Source organism: Peromyscus eremicus, chromosome 2 (assembly GCF_949786415.1).
Source record: "Peromyscus eremicus chromosome 2, PerEre_H2_v1, whole genome shotgun sequence".
NCBI lineage: Eukaryota > Metazoa > Chordata > Mammalia > Rodentia > Cricetidae > Peromyscus > Peromyscus eremicus.
In genome coordinates this window covers 2,698,399-2,724,541 of record NC_081417.1, presented here as the reverse complement: position 1 = coordinate 2,724,541, position 26,143 = coordinate 2,698,399, and the positions used below count along the sequence as shown (strand labels likewise).

Genomic DNA, 26,143 nt, shown 5'->3' with positions numbered 1-26,143 from the left:
CATACCTACATGGTGGTAGGAGAATCAGAAATCAAAGTTGTCCTTAGTAACATACTACATAGTGAGTTTGAGGCCAGCCTGGGAAACATAAGACTCTTCCACTCCGGCCCCCACTCCAAGAAAGTAACTGGTGGGCAAGAAGCTCAGGAGTATTAGGAATATGTGAAGTGTTCTGTCTGCTGATAAACAATTTTTGACCATCTTATCAGTGTCCCATTTTAAGTGGAAAGGTAGTTGTGTCAGTTTTGCAGACAAGCTTGTGGGACTTAGACCATGTGACCTTGTGGATCAAAGCAAGAGACTGGGGAAAAATAACAGAAGGCATATTGAAGCATATTATGTGCCTGTTGTACCATGCATTGTTTCTGGTTTAGGCATAGAGCAGGGATCAAAAGGGACCAAGATTTTTGCCTTTGAAGAGCTTAGTAAACACTCAAAATGAGTGCTAGCATTGTACTCAACTCTGCAACTCAGTTAGTGTTCACAAGAGTCCTTTGAAGAATATGTTATTATTAATCTTGCTATATAGGTGAATGAACTAAAGTACAAAGAGGTTAAATCTGAAATCACTAGCTAGGAAGCTGGGAATTCGGATTACTGGTGGGAAATTTGTGGATAGAGGACATTGGCTATATAAGACATGTTGAATAGAAAATGAGCATCCATGAAGTCACTAACCTATTAATTTCACTTGTCACACAGCCTGGGGCTGTGTGGGAACAGTTAAGGTATGTCATAAACTTTTTATCCATGGCTGGGGACTGGTTTACAAGAAAGAAAATTAACAGTTCTCATCTACTGTGACGGGTGCAGTAGTTGACATATATGCCAAAGTTAGAGGCCTAAGAGTCATATTTCAGTCATCCTACAGTAGTGGGGAGTAGTGAAGGCTGTAGAGAATGACACACATTATCATACGGTGGCTCTGTCCACTGTGGCCAGGTAAATACAGTCGCAGTTTGTCACTGTCAGGTATTTTCAGGGCTGAAATCTCTTCCTAAGCAGTGGCTTGTACCATGCTTTCCTAGTCATGTGATTTAGTCATGGAGCCTGTGAATTGTTTCATTAAAACACATGTGGTCTTTTCTACAACTGAATTAGTCTTTGATTTCAGCTGGTTAAAAAATGGCATTAAATCACTAAATTTTTCTTTTACTGCAAAAGAGAAACTTAGAACCTTACATTGGTTTTATGTTCTTTTCTGTCCTCTGATAAGAATAGCTTGTGTCTATTACTTCTGTTTAGTAGAGGCTCATTGAGAAGAGGATCTCTAGGTTTTGAGACAGTTAATCTGTTTTTCCCCATGGTCTACCTTTCTGACACCTGCTAAGGAATCAGTCCAACCAAAGGTAGTATGAGGTGTGTTTCATAATTAGCAGGCTTACTAGCCCCAGGCACCTGTAATAATTACAGTCTATGACCAATTTTACTTTTAAACAGACCTCAAACTATGTTATCTTCTTTTTTAGTTCATGGCCAGGGGCCAGCGTGGAGGAAACAGACCCTTGTTAGGTATTTCCTCTTGGTGTCCAGCAAGCCATGGACCTGTAGCTTAGTATATGACCACAGCTACTGGATACTGTCTCAAGATGTATTTGCCATCCCGCATAATTAAAACCAAAGTATAGTTATTTTTCTTTTTATTAGGACTGTACAATTGGTGAAAAAGGTAGTACTTAAAAAGGAAGACATAAAGAGCATGTGTGAAGCAATGGTTATAGCTGAGTGTTAATCCATTAAGCTGCTCTGGAAGCCGAATCCCTATGCTACGCCCCCATACTTTGATTTGTGTTCTATGTATTAAGTCAGAGGGTTGGACCTGGAGCGGTGCTTACACATAGCCTGTAATTCTGAGGCTGTGAATTGTTAGCCTGTAATTCTGAGGCTGTGAATTGTGTTTGGTCCTGCCCTGCACAGCAGCCACATTTACAGAATCTCTCTCCTCAGCTTGTGCTTGCCATAGTTCTGTTACAGGGATCCAGGCAGAAGCTGGGAGAGCAGGGCATCTTTGATTTGGTAATATGCAGTCAAGGGAAATGATGCCCTTAAGGAATTCTGTTTGTTTGTTTTTTTGTTTTGTTTTGTTTTTCGAGACAGGGTTTCTCTGTGTAGTTTTGGTGCCTGCCCTGGATCTCACTCTGTAGATCAGGCTGGCCTTGAACTCACATAGATCCACTTGCTCTGCCTCCTGAGTGCTGGGATTAAAGGCATGCACTGCCGCCGCCGCCGCCGCCGCCACCACCACCACCACCACCACCCGGCTGGGAATTCTTGTCTCACTTCAGAAACTGGGATATAGAGCATTCTTGTTTAGCGAGGAGAAGTTAGAGTTTTGTTTTTTGTTTTTATCCCAGATTTTTTTTTTTTTAACAACTAAAGTATACTTGAAGCAATTATCCATAAATTTAATTTTGCCCCAGACTTGGAAAGTAGATCACTTCAAATCCTAATGTGTTGCATTGGAACATCATTTTCAATTTCAGATTAAAAATAAATTCTGTTCTGCTCACTTCTTAACTGTCTTCCCAGAGCTCAGGATTTTTATAAAGGACATCTCAGCACTTTCTTTGTTCCTGTGTAATTAAGTTGAAGATGGAGAGAAGAGAAAAAGAAGCCTCCCAAATCTTTTACCTTTTAAAATTGAATTAAATACCAAACCATCATCATTATTGTTATTCTTATAGCTGCTGATTCAGGTAGAGCTGGCTCCTCCCTATTCTGTTTCTTTTTGGCAAGGGTTGTATTTCTATTTTCCTGATAGAACCTATACTACAAAAATTATAGTTCATAGTAGAACCAGTAATATATACATACACTTATCCAACTTAAAGATTTTTCTTAGTCTCTTACTAATTCTCTATTTAGCAGAAGTAACTAAGGAGATTCCCAGAATCATTCCAGTGCTGTGGATACTGACACGGTGATGATTGCTCCAGCATGCACTCCTAAGGTTCTGAAGCAGGCTACAAGTAGGGAACTCACTGCCAGCTTGTTCGGAGGGGCTGGTGTGTGCTACCATCCTATTAGGTCTACATGCCTCTTAACACAGGATGCTAAATGATCCTTATTCAGAATGCTTATATTACCTTTGCCCTGTTCACACATGTTCTATGTGTGTATGCTCTCCCCCATTTTCTCTTGCTTTAATCAGGTATGGTTTATGTGCCTGAAAGCTTACCATTTTCTCCCCTTCATTTTTATTGTATGTGTATGAGTGTTTGGCCAGCATGTATGTCTATCTGTGCACCACATGTGTGCCTTGTGCCTTTGGAACCCAGAAGAGGGCATTGGATCCCCTGGGACTGGTGTTACAAAAAGTTATAAGCTGCTGTGTGGGTTCTGGGAATGAATTAGAAGAGCAGCCAGTACTCTTACCCAGGCTGTCTCTCCAGCCTCAAGTTTACACATTTTTAAGTCATCAACTCGGGCTTTTAATAAAACTGGAATTGCATAAACTTTGTCACGATCTAATCTTTAAAAACCTCTGTTGTATTCAGTAGTATCCACTTTTGGTTCCTACTGTAGTCTTGGCAGCCAGTTGCACCTACAGATTGCCTTTCTGGACCTTTAATAGCAGTGGGATCACAGTGGTTTTTTGCATCTCGTTTCTGTCACCTCGCTGTAGCTTCACAATTCACATGCTGGAGTCTGTGACTGAGTAATCAATGTCATTGTACTTTTTTTTTTTTCCTTTCTTTTTATCAATTCACAGTAGACTGGTATTTGAGCTACTATTTTTGGCTTTTGGGGAGCACTACCATGGGAATCCTGTAGGAACTCTTGTGTGGACAATTTATTTCTCCCGAGTAGATCTTAGAACTGGAATTGTTGGGCTGAAGGTAAAATTATATTTGCCTTTTTAAGAAATTGCCAGACTTAAAATGTGGCCTCAGTGTTTTACATTCCCACCAACATGGTATGAGATTTTGTTTTTCAACATCCTCATTGACACTCAGTGTTACATCTGTGTCAGTGGTCTGTGTATTTCCATCTCTGCTGGGTGTGGACCAAACTTAGGGCCTTGTGTATGCTACACATGCATTTACTCTACCACTGAACTACACCTCCTTTTTAAGAATCTGAGCCTGGGCTGGAGAGATGGCTCAGAAATTAAGAGCACTGACTGCTCTTCCAGAGGTTCAGAGTTCAATTCCCAGCTCACACCATCTGTAGTGAGATCTGATGCTTTCTTCTGGCATGGAGGCAAACACACAGAACACTGTATACATAATAAAATAAAATAAATCTTAAAAATGAAATTAAGTCTTGGCTTTTGCTCTAGGCTAATTGCCATGCTTAGTTAAAAAAAACAAAAAACAAAAAAGCAAAATGGAGCTTCAGTTGGGCATGGTAGCACATGCCTACCCTCCCAATACTCAGTATTCAGTAGGCTGAAGCAGAGGGATGTTAGAGACCAATGGTTGAAGTCAACCTGGGTTACACAGTGAAATACTGTCTCAAAGTGGGAGCGGAGGCCTATTGGTAGAGTAGTTGCCTAGCATGCAGAAAGCCCTTGGTTCCATCTCGAGCATCCCATAATCTGGCCATGGTGTTACAAGCCTAAAATTTAGCACTTGGGAGGTGGAGGCAAGAAGATCAGAAATTTGATGTCATCATTGGCTACACAACAAGTTCCAAGCCAGCCTGGGATACAGGAGACACTGCCTTAAAAAAATAAATAAAATAAAATAAAAATAATAAAGGAGAAGAGGAGGAGGCCTTTAGTAGCTGTCTTAGTGGATGTGAATTATCTCATTGGAGTTTCAGTTTGGCACTTCCATAATTAATGAAGTGAGCATCTCGTCACTACTAATTGGTCATTTGCATAGCATTGGTGCAATGTCTATGCAAAGGTTTCCCCTATTTGATGCATGTTGTTTAAGATGAAAGCTCTGCTCTAGCCTCACTCATTCCAAAGCCTGCTCCCTCTCAGAAAGCCCACCAAGTGGCAGCTCCTCCCCCAAAGCTCCTCAAGATTGCACCTACAGGGTATTTAAGCTCCAGTCCAATATTACCTGGGAATGCTTTGCTCAGATTAAACCTGGTCTTAGTAATTTGGCTTGATTACATCAGCAGAGAAACCCACTACCAGGAATACAAAATACTTATGAGTTGTTATTATTGTTTGTATTCTTTTATGCTTTGAATGTAAGCATTTATTAGCATAGAATTTTATGTTTCTTCAGGTTTTTGTAAGGACCTCTTTAAAGTGGTCTGGCCCCAGTTCCTGGTGAGATAGAACACATTCTGCAAATGTCTTGTTTCGTGCTAAGGGAAATTCTATTTTTTACATTAAGCATTGTTTTTAGTCTTGATCTTCTATCTCATGTTTTAAGGAAAGATTTCTGGGGGGCTTGAGAGATAGCTCAGTGGTTAAGAGCACTGACTGGTCTTCCAGAGTACCCAGGTTCAATTCTCAGCACCCACATGGCAGTTCACAACTGTCTGTAACTTCAAGACAGACATACATACTTCCAGGCAAAACACCAGTGCACATAAAATAAAAATTAAAAAAAAATTTTTAAAGAAAAGATTTCTTTTAGTTATTGTGAATATCATTCTTGATAAGTGACTTGCTTTTGGTTATGAACAAATCTTTTAAGAATGTTTTCTTTTAGACTTATCACACTTAAGCTGTCAAAGTGCCTTGTTGTATACATTTTACTGTTTAGTCCTACATAGGCATCTGTGCATCTTGTTTTCCATCCTAACACCCTGCATTGCATCATTAGCATGATTCTTTTTTTTCCTTTAAAAATTAGTTTTTAAAGTAACAGGCTTCTTTCTGGCATTTTCATACCTACTTCCTTTTGATTTCCAGCCCATTCTCCTTCCTGCCTTTTCTTTCCCCATTATGTGCTTTTTTTTAAAAAAAAAAAAAAAAGAAAAAGAAAGATTTATTTATTTATTACATATATATAGTGTTCTGCCTGCATGTATCCCTGCAGGCCAGAAGAGGGTGCCATATCTGGCCAGAAGAGGGCACCAGATCTCATGAGAGATGGTTGTAAGCCACCATGTGGTTGCTGAGAATTGAACTCAAGACCTCTGGGAGAATAGCTAGTGCTCTTAACCTCTAAGCCATCTGTCCAGCCCTCATTGTATGCTTTTGCCACCAGCATCTCTCTTCATCTCATGTGTTCTAGTGTCTTCTCTACTCCCCTCTTAAAACCTCCTTTTTCTTGTCTCATGGACTTTGCTGGTTTTGGAGCCGTTATTCTACCTAGATGCATGTCTGTAGCAATTAGAAACTAGGAGCACCTATATGAGAGAGCACAGCATTTCTTTCTGGTCCTGGGCTACCTTGCTTTATATTTACTCCAGTTTCATCCATTTTCCTGCTAATTTCATTTTTCTTTACAGCTGAATAATAGTCCATTGTGTGTACCACACTTCTGTTATCTGCTCATCAGTTGATGGATGTCTAAGCTGGTTTCATTTGCCTGCTTTTGTGACTAGAGCATCAAAGAGCGTGGATACATAAGTGTCTCTGGTAGAATATTGAGTCATCTGTGCCTGTTATTGCTGCTACCTCTAAAAGTTGATATGCTGGTGATTTTCTTTATGGTTAGTACTATTATCCCTTACAGTAATAATAGCAGCAAAGAGTATGCAGATAACATAGCATGGAATAGTTCATTTTCTGAATAATTGCTTCTTTAGTTTTATTACATTAAACATTGTTACAAAGTATGAGAAAATCTCAGTGATAGGAAAGTTTTCTAAATGGTTCACCTGACTATCTTTGGGATTAACATCCCCCCAATTTGGATCATCTGTATAGCAAATGGTCCTTTTTTGCTTTTTGCCAATTTTGTGAGGATTTACTTGTTTGAGTAAATTTAGTCGTAAACCTGATGAGTGCACTGCTTTTGTGGCATCCCTCCCAATGAGTGCAATGTTTTTGTAGCCCCATGAATATTATGTGTTTTTCTTTTTCTTTCTTTCTTTCTTTTTTTTTTTTTTTTTTTTGAGATAGGGTTTCTCTGTGTAACAGCTGGCTGTATTGGAACTCATTTTGTAGACCAATCTCGCCTCAAATGCACAGTGATCTATCTGCCTCTGCCTCCTGAGTGCTAAGATTAAAGGCTCATGCCACCACAGTCTGGCGATTGCAGTGCTTTTATAGCTCCCATGAGTGCACTGCTTTTGTGACCCCATGAGTGCAGCACTTTTGGTGTCATTTGCTGACCTTGTGCATAGGAGCAGAGATACTGAATTCCTGTTGTATGTTCCCAGCAGAAGTGTTGCAGGGCTGACCTCTCTTCTGCTTGTATTGGGCAAGAAATTGCATTGCACTGAGGCCAGTGAGGAGAGCTTCAGTCTGAACTCTTGGTACCAGTCCCTGGGGTTCTTAGACAAGGCACATTCTGAGCTCATTTTAGATATAAAATTAAGCGAATTCTATCAGGATGAGTTTTTAGTATGTAAAATTATAACTTATTTTACACACACACACACACACACACACACACACACACACACGTGTGCCCTAGTGCTGTGGGATGTCTTTCTGTATGCTATGAATATGTGTTGCTCCCATTGGCTAATAAATAAAGCTGCATTGACCTATGGCAGGGAAGGATGGAGCCAAGTGGGAAAATCCAAGAGAGATAGTGAGAGAAGAAATGAGAGGTGGGGGAGACGCCAAACTGCCGTCCAAGGAGCAACATGTAATGGGTGGGATGCAGGTAAAGCCATGGAATATGTTGCCAGACGTAGATTAATACAAATGGGTTAAGTTGTAAGAGCTAGCTAACAAGAAGGCTGAACCATAGGCCATGTAATTTGCAAATAATATTAAGCCTCTGAGTGATTATTTTATAAACGATTGTGGGACTGTGGGGTTAGGCGAGAACATAGAAATGTGGGACCAGAGAAACTTACAGCTACACCCTAGTGACAGTGGTTCAATGTTTATTGATGCCTACTGGACTTTACAGAACATAACTACCAGAAGAATAGAGTAGATATTTTCAGAAAATTATTACCTTTTTGCATTTGTTTCCCTGTGTGGGTGAAAGAATTCATGAACCAGTCTAGTAGTTTCAAAGCTCACAGCTATAAAATTATTTCTTCCTGTTGTGCAGTTGTTCTTAGGCTGGTTCAATGTTGATTGTAATCCACAGGCATGCTTGGTCTGCAGGGAGGTTTTTGTCTTCTCTGGAACTGGTCTTAACATTCTGTTTGAGTCTGTCTTCTGACGGAGTTAGCCTATTACATTCCTGGAATTTTATTCGTGTGTGTGTGTGTGTGTGTGTGTGTGTGTGTGTGTGTGTGTGAGAGAGAGAGAGAGAGAGAGAGAGAGAGAGAGAGAGAAATTGAGAGAGAGAAATTGAGAGATTGAGATTCATGCAATCTGTTGTGATCATATTCCTTCACTACCCTCTTCTGCTCTTGTTGAAAAGAAAAGAAAGAGTCCCTTCTTTCCATTAGTCTTCCTCTTCTTCTGTCTTTCTGTCTTTCTTTCCATTAGTCTTCATCTGTCTTTCTGTCTTTATTTCTCTTTTTTTTCCCACACTGATTTTAATTAGGGTTAAGTGTATGAGCACAGTAGGATCTATTTACTGGTGCATGGGTAACTTTCCATTGGCTACACCACTGAAGAAAATGACACCTGTCCCCTGCTAATAACTCATCAGGAAGGGTTGGGGCCTCAGGAGCACCCCCTTCCCCTCATCCATAACACAGTGGTGACGGAACAGTCGTATGTAGATCTTATGCAGACATCCACAGCTACTGTGTGTAGCTGGAAGATTTCTCTGGTCTCGCCCAGCCCCTTGGTCCTACAGCCCCTTATAGATAATCACTCAGAGGCTTAATATTATTTACAAACTGTATGGCCTATGGCAGGCCTCTTGCTCTTACATCTTAAATGAACCCATTTCTATTAATCTATGTTTTGCCAGGTATTCTGTGACTTTACCGGTCTGATGTCATGTTGCTCCTTGGGCGGCAGGCTGGTGTTTCCCTTTCTCTTTCCTTTGTCTCTCCTTGGATTTCCTACCTGCCTCTAAGCTGCCTTGCTATAGCAGCTTATTTATTAATCAATGGGAACACTATATATTCATAGCATACAGATAAACATCCCCCAGCAGCTGCGTTTTTATGATTGTCAGGGCCAGGACATGTCATATCCTGAAGACAGTGTTTCGTAACACTCTTCCTCCCTGTCCTTGAATATCTAATTTCCAGATCTCCTTCTCTTGTTTTTGTAAATGCTTTGTCCATTTTTTTTTTAATTTCTTTGGCTTTAACCTATAGTGAAGGATGGATTTCTCTTTTGTTTTGAGTATCTTTGAATGTAAAGGATCCATGAGTTTCCACAACTTCAGAGTATACCTACCCAGGTCTGGGCATGGACTTGGAGAGTACTGTCAGTCTTCATCCTTACACATGTGGTCCACATTCTATTTCTTCTTCAGCGTACACAAGAAATTACCCTGTCCTCAACACAATCCTTCCCTCATTTCTTTTCCACACACTACAAAAGTCTCATTCTTTTCATCCCGTTTCCCTTGGTGAAGGTGCAGTTTTCTTCTAAACTGAAGGTAGAGGCTTGAGTATCAGCCTCTTTAATCTTAAGTTGTTGAGGAGGTAACAAAGTCATTTCCAGGGCTCGAAGCTCCAAAGTATTAAAAGACATGCTTTTAAATAGCCTCCCCTTTTCTTCCTTTTACTTCAGTGATCTTTCCACTTCCACAGTAACATAAAGCCCCAAAGACACCTGGATTTTTAAATAATATTTATGTGATGGATGTCTATAGGGATTATAGTTGGCTTGAAGCAACAAGAAAATTTGCCTTACAGGTAAAAAGAAAATACTTAATGAATTGTAAAGATTTTTCTTTTAAATAAGTTTTGAGTCTAATATATTTATTTGTAAGATTTACTTACTCATGTATTAGTTTTGTTATAGATTGCAATTTCTTTCATTTATCATATTTTCCTGAAATATTTACATTATATCCTATACCAGCTGCTGAGAATGCCTAATAGAGAACCATAGCAATGCTTTTATTAGCTCTTCTTCACTCTGCTCAGTAAATCCCATTACAATGCTTCAATCATTGCTGACCCTGGTTGCTTTCAGGTGTACTAAATATGAGGTGGGTGTTGTAGTGGTTCTTATAATCCCAGCACAAATCAGGGGGATTAAAGTTGAAGGCCAGCCTGAGCTACCTTACAATGTCCCATTAAAAAAAAGGAAGAAAAAGCCAATGAAAATTCTGGGGAAATAGATTTTGTTAAAAATAATTTGTTTCAAGATATAAAGCTGCATTAAGTTGTGTGTGTGAGGTAGAGGCAGGAGAATCATAAATTTAAGAAAATCTTTAATTGCATAGCAAAATCAAGAGTTCAAAGCCAGCTTGAACTACAATGAGACCATGCCTCAAAAAGCCAGTAATAACAACAAATACTCATGAGGCACTGTCACACACACAAAAAAAAATTACTAAAATGAAGTAAGAAGGAAGTAGTAGTTATATCCATAGACTTAGAAGAGTCTGGTGCCTTTCCGGATGTTGTTAGTAAGTTCTGGGACCTTTTCTTGAGGCTCTTTCCAAACCTAGAGAAGGGAGAATTAAGTTTCTCATCTGTAGAGTCACTAAACTATTACATGACAAGACTTAGGAAAAGTTAGGCAGTAGTTGTCTTTAATCAGTGTTAGATAGAATGTGAGGAACTTTGAGAAACACACACACACACACACACACACACACACACACACACACATCTACCCATATGTCTAGTTTTATTGTGGTGATATAGCCCATGTAGTTCAGGTTGGCATTGAGGTTAGCAAGCTCTCAGACTTTCTTTGGACCACCAACCTGAAAATGACACAGAGACTTATTAATTATTGAAAGCTAAGCTTTTAGCTTAGGATTGTTCCCAGCTAGCTCACATAACATAAATTAGCCTGTTTCTATTAATCTACATTCTGCCATGTGGCTTTTTACCTCTCCTCCATCTGTAGGACTGACACTCCCTCAGTATCTCACTGGTGTCTTCCTCACATGCCTAGATTCATCCGAGTTCCTCTCTGTACCTGGAAGTCCCGCCTTACCTCTAGTGCCTAGCTATTGGCCATTCAGCTCTCTATTACAACAGCCAGGTGCCTGAGGCAAGCAAGGTAAAACAGTAACATATCTTTACACAGTTTGCTCAAATATCCTGCAACATTTCCCCTTTTTGTCTGAATAAAAAGGAAAAGTTTTAACTCTAACACAGTAAAACTATATACAGTAAGAACAATTATCAAATAAGGAATTCATTCACAATGCCCTGTCCATTTGTATTTGGCAAGTTTGGATAAACTATCTCATCTTAATGAGTTCAGAGTTTTATACCTTTTATACACTTTCTAACATAGCTTGTATTACCAGCATAAAATATCCTTTTAGACCTTAAGGCATTTTCTTAAACAACTTCAGCTTTTATGTTTTTCAACCTTATAAACTTTACATCTCCTTTGTAAGTTTCTTCTCTAAATTTACTAATAAAGATGTTATAACTATCTAGTCTTCAATCCCATCAGAGACCTGAGAAGGATAAAATAGTACCTGACTGAACAGGAAATATAGAGCAAGTAACTTCCCAAACTATAGAAATGACAGAGACATCTGACTGCTAGGACAGTCACCCAAGGTTCCTTTGCAATGTTGGGGCATCCATCTTTGGCTTACAGATCTAGAATATCTGACAGACTTTCCTGTGAAGCAGGAATTTTGAAGGACTGTCCTACCTTGTTTTGGCAAAGTTCAGCAGTCACCTTCTTTTGTGTCCTACTTTTCCAGTTTGGACAGCATATTGTCAACAGCTGAAGCAAGGGCAGTTTCTTGTCCAATGGCTAGCTTTACCACATAGAAAGCAAACTCCATACGGAGGTTCTTTGATGCCCATCATCTTCTTTGAAGTAGATTGGTGCTGCCAGAAGCAGATGTATCTCATTGTCATGAAAAGCCATATGTTATTAAAACATCTTAAGTGCCATATTCTGTAGATCTCCAAAGTGTTTGAGGACCACCTGTCTATCAAAAATATATCTGTTTGACCTTAAAAACATACCGAACATGACTATAAGTGTGATTGTTATAGATGATTAACTACTAATCTGCATTTCTTAATTATCCAAAACAGTTTGCAATAATAGCTTTCAAGGACTAGAACTTCACATTAAATTTTTAAATGAGCTGCATAGGAACAATACCTTAAACAAGAGTAGAAACACACACACACACACACACACACACACACACACACACACATATATATTATGTTGTAACAAAAAAACCCTTAGATTTGTATCAATATACAAAAATCCCTTAAGAGCACAAAAATATAAAATAAAAATAATGTTAAATTTGTGTCAATATATAAAAATCTATACCAGTATAAAATATTTGAGATTAATAGTTGCTTTATATTTTAAAAGTAGATTAAATAATCTACCTCTTTATCCTATCATTCCTATATCCCCTTGTTAATGTTTTCACAAAGAGATCCTTGAATCTAACCACCTTTGCTTGTTTTTTCCCCCCCGACCATGACCAATAACAACTTTCAACCAATCCCCCAAACGATGATAAACATCTGTAACTCACTGAATGACAAAAAATCAGTCACCCTACCTCTTGGGAATGTGGGCATTGTGTTCTTAAAATGCTGATGTTGGGGGCAACAACATCGTTAGGGGACCCTGAGAAAATTAAGATAATGGTCAAGTCCTGGGAGAGCTAGTGGTTGTCCAGTCTCAATGTGATTGGAATGTGTAGGACTTATCTGAAGTCCTGACTGGAGTAGCCTATGAGGCTCTACCATCTCAGCTAACCACTTTGAAGTTATTCTGGATGTAGAATTTTGAGGAAGCTGAAACAGAGGCATTCTGAGAGACTGGATCACCTGGGCTACTTGTCTGTATTACTGTCTGGTCCTTTTTTTCTAAAAAATGTTAAGGGTAACATACACCTGCATTACCACAGGTATGGAATGTATGTTGTGTACAAGGCAGCTAAAGATGATGTTTTGTTTCATGTTTGAGTAGGTAAAAGGTATCTGTCAACTCTGTAAGTCCCTTTGGACTGCATATCCAGACTGTAATATAATTCTCCATCCATGCTATATGAAAGGATGGCATATAATAATGTCATGAGGACTTGCTGTGGGATGGTCTTTCTGTATGCTGTGAATATGTGTTGCTATGATTGGTTAATAAAGAAGCTGCTCTGGCCTATGGCAAGTTAGGTTATAGCTAGGTGGGAAATCCGAGAGAGAGACAGAAAGAAGAAAGGCAGAGACAGGAGAGATGCCAGCCTGCTGCCCAAGGAGCAACATGCCAGTAGACCGGTAATGCCACAGCCATGTGGCTAGAAATGGGTTAATTTAAGATGATAGAGCTAGCTAGCAGGAAACTTAAGCCATTGTTCATAAAGTTTGTAATTAAGCCTCTGAGTGATTATTTTATAAGCAGCTGCGGGACCATGGGGCTGGATGGGACTGGGGAAACTTCCGGCTATAAGGACTCTGTAGCTAACAAGATTTATCATGTCTCATCCAATCTCAGAGCTGTTCCCATGCAGAGGGACTAACCTATTTGTCACTTGTCTTGTAGTTTTTCTTGTTTTTTTCCTTCATGTCTGTATCCAAGATTTTCAGGAGGTCTCACCCAGTCAAATCTGATCTTTATAAATTTTGAGATTAATAGTTGCCTTTTAGTTTAAAAGTAGATTAAGTAATCATTCCTATATCCCTTTGTTAATGTTTTCAGAAAGAGATCCTTGAATCTAACTACCTTTGCTTAGTTTTGTTTCCATAGGAAACAAAAGCTATGACTTCTTCCTCCAACGCAACACATTTCCTGACTTCCCTTCTGAAGTTAAAATATCCTTAAAATATATAGACTGGTTTAATTATGTTACTTACTGTTTCTTTAAAGACTTTATTTTTTAAAACTATTTATTTTTCTATGATGTCTATACCCATTTTCTTTTCTTCATCACCTAAGCACATTTTTAAGCATACTGTACCTGTTTAGATGGTTTTTTGGCCTAGATCTGGCAATCTTTTCTCATCTGCTGTGTTTCTCTGACCACATGAGCCAAACCTTAAACTGCTAGGCTACTGCTGTGCCGACTGTCACAGCTCTGGGAAGTTGTGTCTGCGCTGAGGCAGGTGTTTCTATCTAGTCTCCTGCCCAAGTAGTGTGCCAGCTGCTCAAGTGCTCAGCTGTACAGCAGAGCCTCTTAAAGGAACCATGCCTCTGTACCCTGTGAGCACCAAGCCTAAGAGACCATAGTCACCAAGAGGCTGTGTCTGACTGTGTTCAGAACTTTTTTTCAGCTTTTTCAGGCCCAATGTGGATATGTGTGCCAGACGTTGGACACCAGATATAACAAGCTCTCTCATCAAACTTTCTTTGGATTGCCAGCCCACAAATAATGACATGGAGACATACTATTAATTATGAATGCTTGGCCTTTAGCTTAGGCTTGTTTCTGTGTAGTTCTTACAACTTAATTTAACTTGTTTCTATTAATCTACATTCTGCCAAATGACTGTTTACCTTTCTTCCATTCTGTATGTCTGACTCTGTTGCTGTCTTGCTGGTGTCTCCTTCATGAGCCTAGATTCATCTAGAATTTCTATCCCTGCCCAGAAGTCCTGCCTAACTTCTCCTGCTCTTGGCCATTCAGCTCTTTACTAAACCGATCAGGTGCCTTAGGCGGGCAAGGTAAAAACAACAACACATCTTTACACAGTTTGCTCAAATATTCTGCTGTGTAGCTAAGAGTGATCTTGAACTCCTGATCCTCCTGCTTTTACTTCCCAGGTACTAGGATTATATGCATGTGCTACTTAACCTGTTTATGTTTTGACACATTGTTGGCATTTATAATTCACATTTTACCTGTTGTGATCTATGATCTGCAATTTTAGTTTTACACTTCCTAAAGTCTTATCTTATATAACTAGAGTTACTGATAATGCAATTTATTAAAAGATACTTTATATGTGGTGTTTTTTTTTGGTTTTTCAAGACAGGGTTGCTTTGTAGCTTTGGAGCCTGTCCTCAAACTAGCTTTGTAGACCAGGCTGGCCTCGAACTCACAGAGATCCATCTGCCTCTGCCTCCCAAGTGCTGGGATTAAAGGCGAGCGCTACCACTACCTGGCTTTATATGTGTATTTTAATATCGTTAACTTTATATTGGTTTCATAGAAACCAAATAACCAATTCATCTACTCCCCCGTATGGTAAATATTAAGGTTTAGCCAAAAATGCTTTTATATTAATAGTTGTTAAGTCTTGGTATTACTTTACAAATGAGCACAGAGATTTGAATGGTTCAAATCATCTTTAAGAATCACTCAGGCTGAGCTGGGCATGGTAATACATGCCTAAAATCCCATCTAGAAGCAAGAAGATTACTGAGAATTCAAGACTAGCTTGAATTGCCATCAGTTCATTTAGAAAGCCAGATTGGACTTTGTATAATAATTAGAAGGTTATAGTTGTATGTTATTACTTGAACCTGACCAGGCCACAACCCAGAGGGTTGCCTTTGGCCTGTCTGCAGTAGGACCCAGGCATGATGGCTTTTAACAGGTCAAGTTTTGTTTGCTTTTAAGTTATTACTGTGCCATCATGGTTAGAACTCCATTTAGGTTATTGTTGCTTGTGTCGCTGACCAGTCTGTATGTAGGGATGGGGCGCATCCTAGTTTCTGATGGTTTGTTACCTGTGCTACAGTTCACAGCAAATGAGGCTCTTTTAAGTAAGCAGTGGTAGATCCTCAGGATTCCTTTTAGGGTAAGAAATAGTCTTCAGGAAGTAATTGACTAATCCTAGTTTGCTCCATGGGGAAGAAGAACAACCATGCAGTGCTGTTTGGCCGTAGTGTTTTTAGCTGAAATTGTAGATCTGGTCATTTCCTCCCTTCAGTTCTTCCAGGTATGTGTTAGGGAGTCCTTTTTGTTTGGGCTGTTTTTTATGGATTAGCTTTCTAGAAAATGCTAACAGCTGAGTGAGCCTCATTTGTGTAATGTAAAGTTTTTGGGTTTCCTTGATGGCTGTCAAACAGGTGTCTGTAGTACCACATCTCATTGTCCAACTGTGGGATATCACATGAAGGTGACACAGCTATAAGTAGAAAATAGTTACTGCATTTTACCTAGTGTCATTGACCTTTACATGTATACTTTAATTATTGACTAACTGATGTATAAATGAGCTGGTTAGGGCTAGGTACAGTTGTTAAAAGAAGATAATTGGTATTTAGAGTTTATTGCATTAGAATTTTGTTATTTGTTATTTATGATAAATGAGCTTCAGTAAGTCTTAAAATAATTTCTAATATATAGAATAACTAGATATTTCTTAGTAACTCTTACTTGTTTTAATAAACTGACTCTATTTTCTCTTTAAAAGTTAATTGTTAAAAGTTGCATCAACTGCTGGGCAGTGGTGGCGTATGCCTTTAATCCCAGCACTCGGGAGGCAGAGGCAGGCAGATCTCTGTGAGTTTGAGGCCAGCCTGGTCTACAGAGTGAGATCCAGGAAAGGCGCAAAGCTACACAGAGAAACCCTGTCTTGAAAAACCAGCCAACCAACCAACAAACAAAAAATTGCATCAACTGTTAGTATTTTCTCTTTAAAACTGTATATTATAGAAATGAAGCCTTACTGTTTCATAAAATATTTTCTTCCTTGGCTTATGTGAATAAGTAACATCAAGATGTATTGAATACAAAGTTACATTTACATTTCATCTAGAGTACTGTTTCTTTTTTTCTCCCTTGGCAACTTTTACTGTTGTGTTTGATGTATATGGTAATACTTTTAAAAAATATAAACATTGGTAGTCTCTCCCCGCCCCCCCCCCCATTCCTTTTATCCTCTCTTTCCTCTCTTCCTGTGATGGGTTCTCATGTAACCCATGTTGGCCTTGGCGTATAACTGAAGGTGACCTTGAAGCATGTGTGGCTTTAACATTTTGTGTGTGGGTAGGATGGGGTGCGGTGCATGTATACCATGGAGTGATTGTAGTGGTCAGAGAACAGCCTCTGGTGTTGGTCTTCACCATTCCCATTGTTTGAGATAGGATCTCTGTTGTTCATTGCTGCATAGCCAGGCTAGTTGGCTGTGAGCTTCTGGGGTTCTTGCTCTGCCATACATCTGCGGTAGGAACACTGGGATTGCAGACAAGCTAAGGAGCCTGGATTTACATGGGTTCTGGGGATTCAGAACTGGTTCCCCACACTTGCACAGCAAAGCCTTTACCTAAACCATCTCCTCAGCTCTAGCCTGTTGCTTTTGTTGATAGGTTATATATACATATGGGGCAAAACACATTTTAATGGTGTATAATGATGAGATGGTTCCTCCTACCCTAGACCTTTCAGTCTCTTTTCAGAAGCCACTGGCTGTGCCTCTATAGTTTTCTGTGTCTTATTTTCCTGTGGTTCTCTTTTGGAAGACATGAAGTGTGAGTTGTAACTATCAGCACCATTGAACATTCATGACAACTTGATGTGTTCTGCTTGAGAGAACATTCTGTGAATATAGTAACATTGCTTTTTCAGCTCTGCCTTTTTTTATCATTGTTTTTAAGCATGTGTGTGTGTGTGTGTGTGTGTGTGTGTGTGTGTGTGTCTGTGTGTCTGTGTCTTTGTGTCTGCTGGCCTCTGAGTATGTATATGAGAGTGCAGGTGCCTGTGGAGGCCAGAGGTATCAGATCTCCTTGGAGCTTGAGTTACAGGGGTTGAGAGCTGCTCAGCATAGGTGCTGGAAACTGAATCTGGGTCTTCTGCAAGAGCAGCACATGCACTTGGCTGTCCCTGAATTCTGCCTTTTATTAATGTATTTTATCTTTTAAATTTACTTCAATGTTAATGATTCCTTGATTATTAATTGATAAAGATATGCGTTCGTGTTACTTTAAAATTAAACAATTCCATTTTAAAACGAATGTTTGTATTAGCTATTAGTAATGTGCTCTTTGTGTATATTTATATTGTTTTGTGAAAAAAGTCCTTGCTGGAAAACAAACAAACCTTTTGTGTCTGGTTTGCTGTGTAGTTGAGGTGTCAAACTCGACCTTGTCCTAGTCTGCTGAGTGCTGGGGTTACAGCTGGACCACCCCACCCTCTACTCCTGAAATTATTAACTGTCTTTTGTTAAGATAATATGAAAAACAAGCTAGGTGAGGAAACATTAAGGAATTTCCTTAAGATGGGGCTGGAGAGATTGCGCAGTGGCCACGAACACTGGCTGCTCTTCCAGAGGACCCGTGTTACCCACATTACCCACATGGCTGCGGTCTACTGTCTGTAACTCTGGTTCCAGGGGATCTGACATCCTCACACAGAGGTACGTGCAGACAAAACAGCAATGCACATAAAATAAAACTAAATGAATAAATAAAAGTCTTCCCTCAAGAATACTGAGAGTGGGAGAAATAGTCTTCTCCAGGAAAGATCACACCAATTCGTTCTCCAATACTAAATAGTCAAGAATGAAAACATACATATAAGTAACATTATATAAACTGAGAAGGTTGTGTTTATGTGTTTAAGAATATATATGTACTAGATTTGCTGTAAGTAATGTATGTATGTAACAACATATATATGTACTAGATTTGCTATGTGTAATGTATGTATGTAACAACAATTAATGGGAAAAGGCCATGGACTTGTAAGAGTATGGGAAGGTTTGGAAGAATAGAAAGGAAAGGGAGAAATAATGTAACTATAACATCAAAAAAAAAAAAAAAAAGAATTTCCTTATGTTTCAACCTTATTTCTTAAAGTCGATAACTTGTTTTCAGACAGTAATGGAAGCATCTTTAAGTGAGGAGCAGCCTCTCTTTGTCCTTTTGACCTAGTCTCAAGTCTAGACGCTTATGTAAATTAGACAGCTAGATAAAGGAATGGGACCCTCATTTTCAGACTTTTAGCTTTTGCACTTGGTCTTACAGGAACTATAGAATGCTGGCAATATTTTTGTTCATGTCTTATGTATGCAGCCTTAATCTTCTGCATAAAATGTATGAAAAGTATACCTAAAATCTTAATGGAAGTACAAGTTTCTTACAGATTTTACCTTAATGGATCGTAGGTAGAAGCAAAATGAGATTAATTTGGTAGAACAGTGTTTTCCTTACTATGCATTATTAAGTGATTGTAGTTTGATATTAATCTTTAAATTTTAATTTTTAGTAATTATTATTTTAAGTTAAACATGAAGATGATACTTGAAAGAAACAAGTGGCTGATGTAACTGTTCTCCCATATTTATAGACAGATCAGGAGAACAGGGTGAAGACTACTCTTAAACAGTTTCAACCACTGATGGCTGCAGTTTTAAAAGTGCCATTTTATGGAAGCACCAGCCAAAACTTTTCTACTCATCAGCTTCAATTATAGGTGACTGTCAAGGCAGCTTTAACTTGAATAAGCTTTAAAGCAAATACTCATTATTTTATTGTATAGATTGCACAAGGCAATTTCCATGCATTATAATATACTTTAATCATAGTCCCTCCTTTATCTACTTGACTTCCCTCTGAGCTTTTAGGCTGAACTTTCTCCCACATGTATTTACTCCTTTGGAAACTGAAGTTCTCAAGATGCTCAGATTGATTATGTATTAAACAGTGACATTACCGTGTAGAGGATTCTGTGTATAATTTTGGATGGAGTTTTTTTTTTTTATTTAATGAATCTTCAGTTTACTGTTTATAGTCTTAGGAAGTAGTAAATGATGTTAAACTGGTTTCACTTTTCAGATAAAGGCTTACCAGTTTATAAGTAAGGAAACAGAAAAGAAGTATTTATGATTGCTTTACTTTGTTCACTTTTAAAACATTTCAGAATAGTTGGCATGGTGATGTAATCCCATTACTTGAGAGGTAGTGACAGGACCAGCTCATGAGGTCACTCTCCATTGTGTAACAGTCAGTGCCAGCTTGGGCTTTACATACAACCTGTCTCAGCACACCCCTCCTCCAGCCCCTAAAACAAAACTCCACCAAACTGGAAAAAAAGGAAAATAATCCTGTTATGTTTGCTGAGTCAGATTTTCTTTTGATTTAACTTTTGAAGAAATGAAATGAGTTTTCTGTTTTTTAAAACAACTAAAAATAATGTTATAGCAATCTAGCATGAGAAAGCATCATATACATTTGATAGTTGTGTTGAAGACTGTATGAGTAATTTTGTTTCAGTTCTTTTGTACTCTTGGAACAACTAAATTTAATCATTTGTAGTTGACTTTTTCTTGTGACTTTAAAGTTTTTAGTGGTTGGTAGAAACAAGTCTAATATGCATTGTGTTGTGACAGACTGTAGAGGACACCCAGTTACAGATTCCTTAAGGAAAATTAATAATCTGGGCAAAGTAGCACACACCTTTAATTCCAGCACTGCAGAGGCAGAGGCAGAGGCAGGAGAATCTTTAAGTTCAAGAATAGTTGGGTACTACATAGAGAGACTCTGTATCCAAAACAACAAGAAGAAAACACAACCTTCATAGGGAACTTCTTAGATGAGAGTAAGAGAATGTAGAGCACAAAACCTGTTCGGCTCCATTTCTGACAGTAAAGAGAACTTGCATCGTCCACTGCAATCAAGTATTACCTTTGTGAGGATAATGGGCACACAGGGCGTGTAGTAGTAACTTTAGAAAATAACAAGTTCTAGATCTCAGTATCAGCTGCCAGTTATAGCAAGCACTGAGAAAGCCCTTGCCTCCAGCCCTTTTCTTGGGCGCTCTCTCCAGCCACCATCATGTGTAAAAAGAAGTGTGGTGTGAAAAGCATGAAGTTTGCTGGAACTTTTAACAACACATCTGAGAACCATCAGATTTTGAATCAATAAGTTAAGATCTGGGTAAAGCTTCAAACTTTAGTTGCATGTGTATTTCCCCTCCCTTCTCAGGAAGCAGAAGCAGGAGAATCACAAGTTAGAGACTAGCCTGGACTACATAGTGACTTGAGTAAGCTAGTTAGCAAAACAGTGTGCTGGAGGTACAGAGCGCTGACTAGGGCAAGGTCTGGTCCCAGTTTCAGAACTGCAAAGCAATACCACCACCCTTTAAACCTGGGGATTTGTGGATATGTGATTATTTTGATCATAGTGTCCTGCCAAAAAACTGTCTTTGGAGACCTGTAGGTTTCAGCCTTTTAATCTCTCTTCACTTCTGCACTCGATCTCTCTTCCCCGTCACAGAAACAGGTGAATTCCACTCCTCCCCATTACTACATGGAAGCAATATAAACAGGTTTCCATTCAACTCGAAAATCCAGCTGTACATGTTTACATATTTCTTATACTCATTTAATGCTACTTGATAGATAAGTAAACAGAAATTAGAACTCTGGGGCACATCATTAATATTGTTGTAAAAATGCTGCTACAATTACAGGACCTTTTGGAATAAATCATGGAATTGAACTTCATTCAGATGTGGTGGAATATGCCAAGGAAAAACTGGAGAGCTTCATCAAAAATAGCGATAGCTTTGATAAGTAAGTATTTATACCTGTAGTTTTGATGTGAGAGAAATTAATAAATATGTGTAGTATTCCTGTTTTTCAATGGTATCAGTTTATTGATTCTGGTTAAGTGGATACAGCAGAAATCTGTGTGCTATGCAATGAGAAAGAAATAGGAAAGTTACCATGTAATTTTTTATTAAATTATAGATAGATAATATGTTGTTACTGACCTTTTACTTATTAAATGTCTCATAGGTATCCTCTGGAGAGAAAACACAATGTTTATGCTCACAGTACTTTGCTGTAACTGATTTTCAACCTTTTGCATAGTATAATTTAACAGTCTGTCCTCTGTTTGTACCTTAATTTGTATGTCAGCATATAAGGGTCTTTCTTTACAGTATTCAGTTACTTCATAATATGTTTAGTAGAAATACATCTGTGTGTGTCACTGTGGCATCGTGTTTGAGAAAGCCATTTTATTGAGCTGTTTACTTTGAACCCTGGCTTCCCTTCCCACAACGTATTACCTAGGTGTTGATACTTGGCCAGCAGTGAAAGTGAATTTGGATTGTAATCATGTTGAAATTCTGCCTTGACAATTTTATGGAACTAAGGCTCTTTTGCTTGAATTAGAATAAAGCCTATGAATTGAAATATCCTATTACATGTAGGGCTCCATTTTTTTCTGTATAACTGTCAATAGAGAAAGCCTTACAAAGGATAAGAAGCACAAGCTTAGAATACAGTCACTGTACAACAAGATTTCAATGTAAAAACTGACCCAGAATTCAAACTTGGCTTATTGGCAGGGGGCCTCTCACTCACTGCTAGCCTTGGCTGTAACTGCCAGTGTGAAAAACCATGTATGTGTATGTGATGGGGCAGCACTTCTGGGCCACCACAAGAGGCGTCATCTCGAGAGAGCACACCTAGAGGAGAGTTCTAAAAGCCAAGCACAGCATGAATGTCTGCGAGGGAGTGTCTTTTCCATTTCTGCCCTTCCTTTGCCTCTCTTCCTCCTCTCCTTACCCTTTCAGTGTTGCCTTCTTTCTCCACTGTGTCTGTCCCGGTGTGAATGATGCTTGAACTGGTTGAAGAATACAAAACTGAGACTCCATAGCAAAATCCTCAGCTCCTGGAGTCCGTGCGGGCGAGCTTTTGTGCAACACAGATGTGGCTGTAGCCGGATTATTCAGCACTTGTGCAACAGGTGTGACTGTACCCGGATTTTTCAGCACTTTAGGTGGGACTGAGGGTGTGCAGATGCTCAGGTTTTATTTTTTTCTGTAATAAACACAATAGATTTAAGTCAGCTAGTTAAATTAGCAGTTTGCTGAACAACTTGTCTCTCTTTTAGATTTAGTTTACATGTATGAGTGGTTTGCCTCCATATCTGTGTGTGTACCACATGCATGCCTGGTTCACATAGAGTTCAGGAGAGGGTGTCAGATCCCTTGGCACTGGAGTTATAGATAGTTGTGAGGTGTGCCATGTGGGTGCTGGGAATCTAACCCCAAGAGCAGCAAGTACACTAAATCACTGAGCTATCTCTCCAACTCCTGAACTACTTTTCTTTTTTTTTTTTTTTTTTTTTAAAGATTTATTTATTTATTATGTATACAACATGTATGCCTGCACACCAGAAGAGGGCATCAGATCTCATTACAGATGGTTGTGAGCCACCATGTGGTTGCTGGGAATTGAACTCAGGACCTCTGGAAGAGTAGTCAGTGCTCTTAACCTCTGAGCCATCTCTCCAGCCCCTGAACTACTTTTCTTATGAACAATTAACACTTAATTCATACTGTTCAACCATTTTCAATTGCCTAATGCATTTATTCCGAAAAAGAAACACATTTAACAGAAATCAAAGTTTTTAGCCCATTATTTAATAAGAAATTGCAATTAAACTTTAGAATCTGTGTCTTTCTTGTTTTCCTTCTGTCTAATGACTAATGTGGTTGCTGAGTCTTGAGATGTGGGCAAGATTAATTTTTATTTAGTTATTTGGATTTTTTTTGTATTCTTTAATTGCCTGTAAAATATGTGTTTTAATATTGAAACTTAATCTTGCCATAACTTTTTAAATACATTTTAACTTAGAAAATGTAAAGGTTGTAGCATGAATCTTAGAGAGTCTTATTAATAAAAACAAATCCGGGCCAGGTTTTGAGGTGAACACTGGAAGATCAGAGAAACAGAACAAGCCACAGCTTCCTCACCTTGCTAGTTTCTCAACTGGTCTTGTTTCCTCAGACTGGAAGCTTCTGTGTCCTCATCCCAGTGGCTCTCAGCTGAACTGCTGCTTGAAAGCCTGAATGCTTAACCAGCCAAATGCTGCTAGTTTCTGGTCCTCATGCCTTATATACCTTTCTGCTTTTTACCATCACTCCCTGGGATTAAAGGCATGAGTCACCATGCTTGGCTGTTTCCAATGTGGCCTTGAACTCACAGAGATCCAGAAGTATTTCTACCTCTGGAATGCTAGGATTAAAGGTGTGAGTGCCACCATTTTCTAGCCTTTGTATCTAGTGGCTGTTCTGTCTCTGTCCCCAGATAAGTTTATTAAGATGCACAATATTTTGGGGAACATAATACCACCATAAAAGGTAATATTAACAAAGGCTCAAAATCTACAGCAAGGTTTATCACATGTTATTAATACATTTCATCTATTGATACATGACGGTTCAGTTTCTGGTCATTAATCAGAACAGGCTTAGGGAAAACTTGAGTCATCAAACAAGTGGTTCTAGATAACAGTAAAATATACTATGATTTCAATGATTTTTTTATATAGTTTGTTAATTCATAACAAATAAGTTTGAAGGCTATTTAAATGTCTCATTTATTATTTAATGGTGTGTGTGTATGTGCAGTATATGTACTTGTTCATGTGTGGGCATGGAGGTATGCATGTGTGTATGTGTTGAGGCCAGAGGTTGATGTGGGATCTCTTTACTCTATCACTCCTTATCTGTGTGTTTTCGATAGGACCTCTCACCACTCAAGTTGAAGCTCATGTACTTAACTAAGTGCCTGCTGCCATGCCAGGCTTTTTATTTACATGGTCTAGGGGTGCAAACTCTGGTCCTCACTTGCATGGCAGGCATCTTATCCACTGGGATACCTCTTTAGCCCTTCTCTCTCAAAATATTTTGTTGTTACTGTTATACCTGTTTTTAAATAATTCCTGAAATGATGATCCATAACATTCAGTGAAGAGTTACCTAAATGTTTAGCATAGTTAACTAGGTGTTTAGCATGTATTTTGGAAACATTTTTATGTTTATCCATTCAAAAGAAGACAGTTGAGGCAATTTAATTTTACTCGTGAGGCATTGGTATGTAGTCAGGTTTCTGTTGCTGTGGTAAACACCATGACCCAAAACCAGCCTGGGGAGGGGTTTATTTCTGCTCCCAGTTCATCATTGAAGGTAGTCAGGCAGGAACTGAAGGAGAGGCCATGGAGGAGGGCCGCTTCTTGACTTGTTCCCCGTGGCTTGCTCAGCCTGCTTTCTTATACAGCCTAGGACCACCAGCCTAGGAGTGGCATTTCCCACAGTTGTAGGCTGGGCCCTCACACATCAATCATAAATCAAGAAATTGCCCTACAGACTTGCCTACAGGCCAGTCTGCTGGAGACATATTTTTCGGTTGAGGTTCCCTTTTCCAAGATGACTCTAACTTGTGTCAAGTTGACAAACTGATCAGAACGGGTATGAAGTATTACTAACTGTTCAGTATCTCACATCACAAATGGGTCTTGTATTGAAAGAATTGCTAATACTTCATTTTGCATAAAGTAACAACTGGTAGAAAGTTAAGTAACTAACCAGTGTTAGAATATGTAATGCATGATGTAGAAATACAAATATGTGTGTTTGTGTGTGTGGTGTCTACAAACTTGGGTCTCATGTCTTAAGTCATATTTGTTCTTTGAATAAAAGAGTTCTTAATGTATATCTGTTGAACTATGTCAGCACTGCATGCACAGGTTCATGGTTCAAAGCAGCTTCTCAGAACTTATTGTAGTTGGACATGGGAAGCTAGAGTGAAGGATTTATTCCTTAGTGATGGTGTTCACTGAACTTCCTTATGAACTGCTATGATTTCAAAGATCTTCCTAAACACAAATGACCAGATGATTTTTTAGGGTTCCTGGGCTAAGTGGTCTCTGATGGCAGCCAGTTATTTTGACCCCTTCAGGAAAAGGTGACTGCTATCAAGAAAAGAAATAGACTTGGCATGTTCTAGTTTCAGTGCCCTACTGTTGCTAGTTTACTAACCTGTAATAGTCTTCACACACCACAAAATATCATTTTTATTTTATTAAACATTTTTATTACATCTATTTACAGGTGTTAATTCTTAACCTCCCACTACGTGGGTCCTGGGAATCAAAACTCAAGTTGTCAGATTTGGCAGTGAGCAACTTTACTCATGGAGCCAGAAGTTCATTTGACAGTCCTGAAAGATCATTTTTTAGTTCACTCTAATCTAGACTAGTGTTGGGACCGCCTTTACTGAGGTTTTTGGGAAGATTGGGTGTTTAGTTGTGGGGGGTCTGTGCAGACACCAGGGCCAGCAGAGTAATGATCTGTGTGAGACAAGAAAGAAATCAGGTTCAGCACGACTC

At 38.9% G+C, this 26,143-nt stretch overlaps 1 protein-coding gene across 4 annotated transcripts in view; it reads left to right on the top strand.

The window, feature by feature from the left end:
* The window catches only part of Pcmtd1 (protein-L-isoaspartate (D-aspartate) O-methyltransferase domain containing 1), an 85,953-nt gene that overhangs the window by 39,615 nt on the left and 20,195 nt on the right, over positions 1 to 26,143 (top strand). For 3 of the 4 annotated variants that reach the window (XM_059253798.1, XM_059253795.1, XM_059253796.1), the window contains one exon: positions 21,429 to 21,531. Coding sequence is in view for 2 of the 4 variants with exons in the window: in XM_059253795.1 (XP_059109778.1) it covers positions 21,429 to 21,531 (103 nt within the window). In the remaining 2 variants the exon portion in view is untranslated. Of the gene's footprint in view, positions 1 to 21,428; positions 21,532 to 26,143 lie in introns of those variants that run through there. The other variant, XM_059253797.1, reaches the window with a different exon arrangement.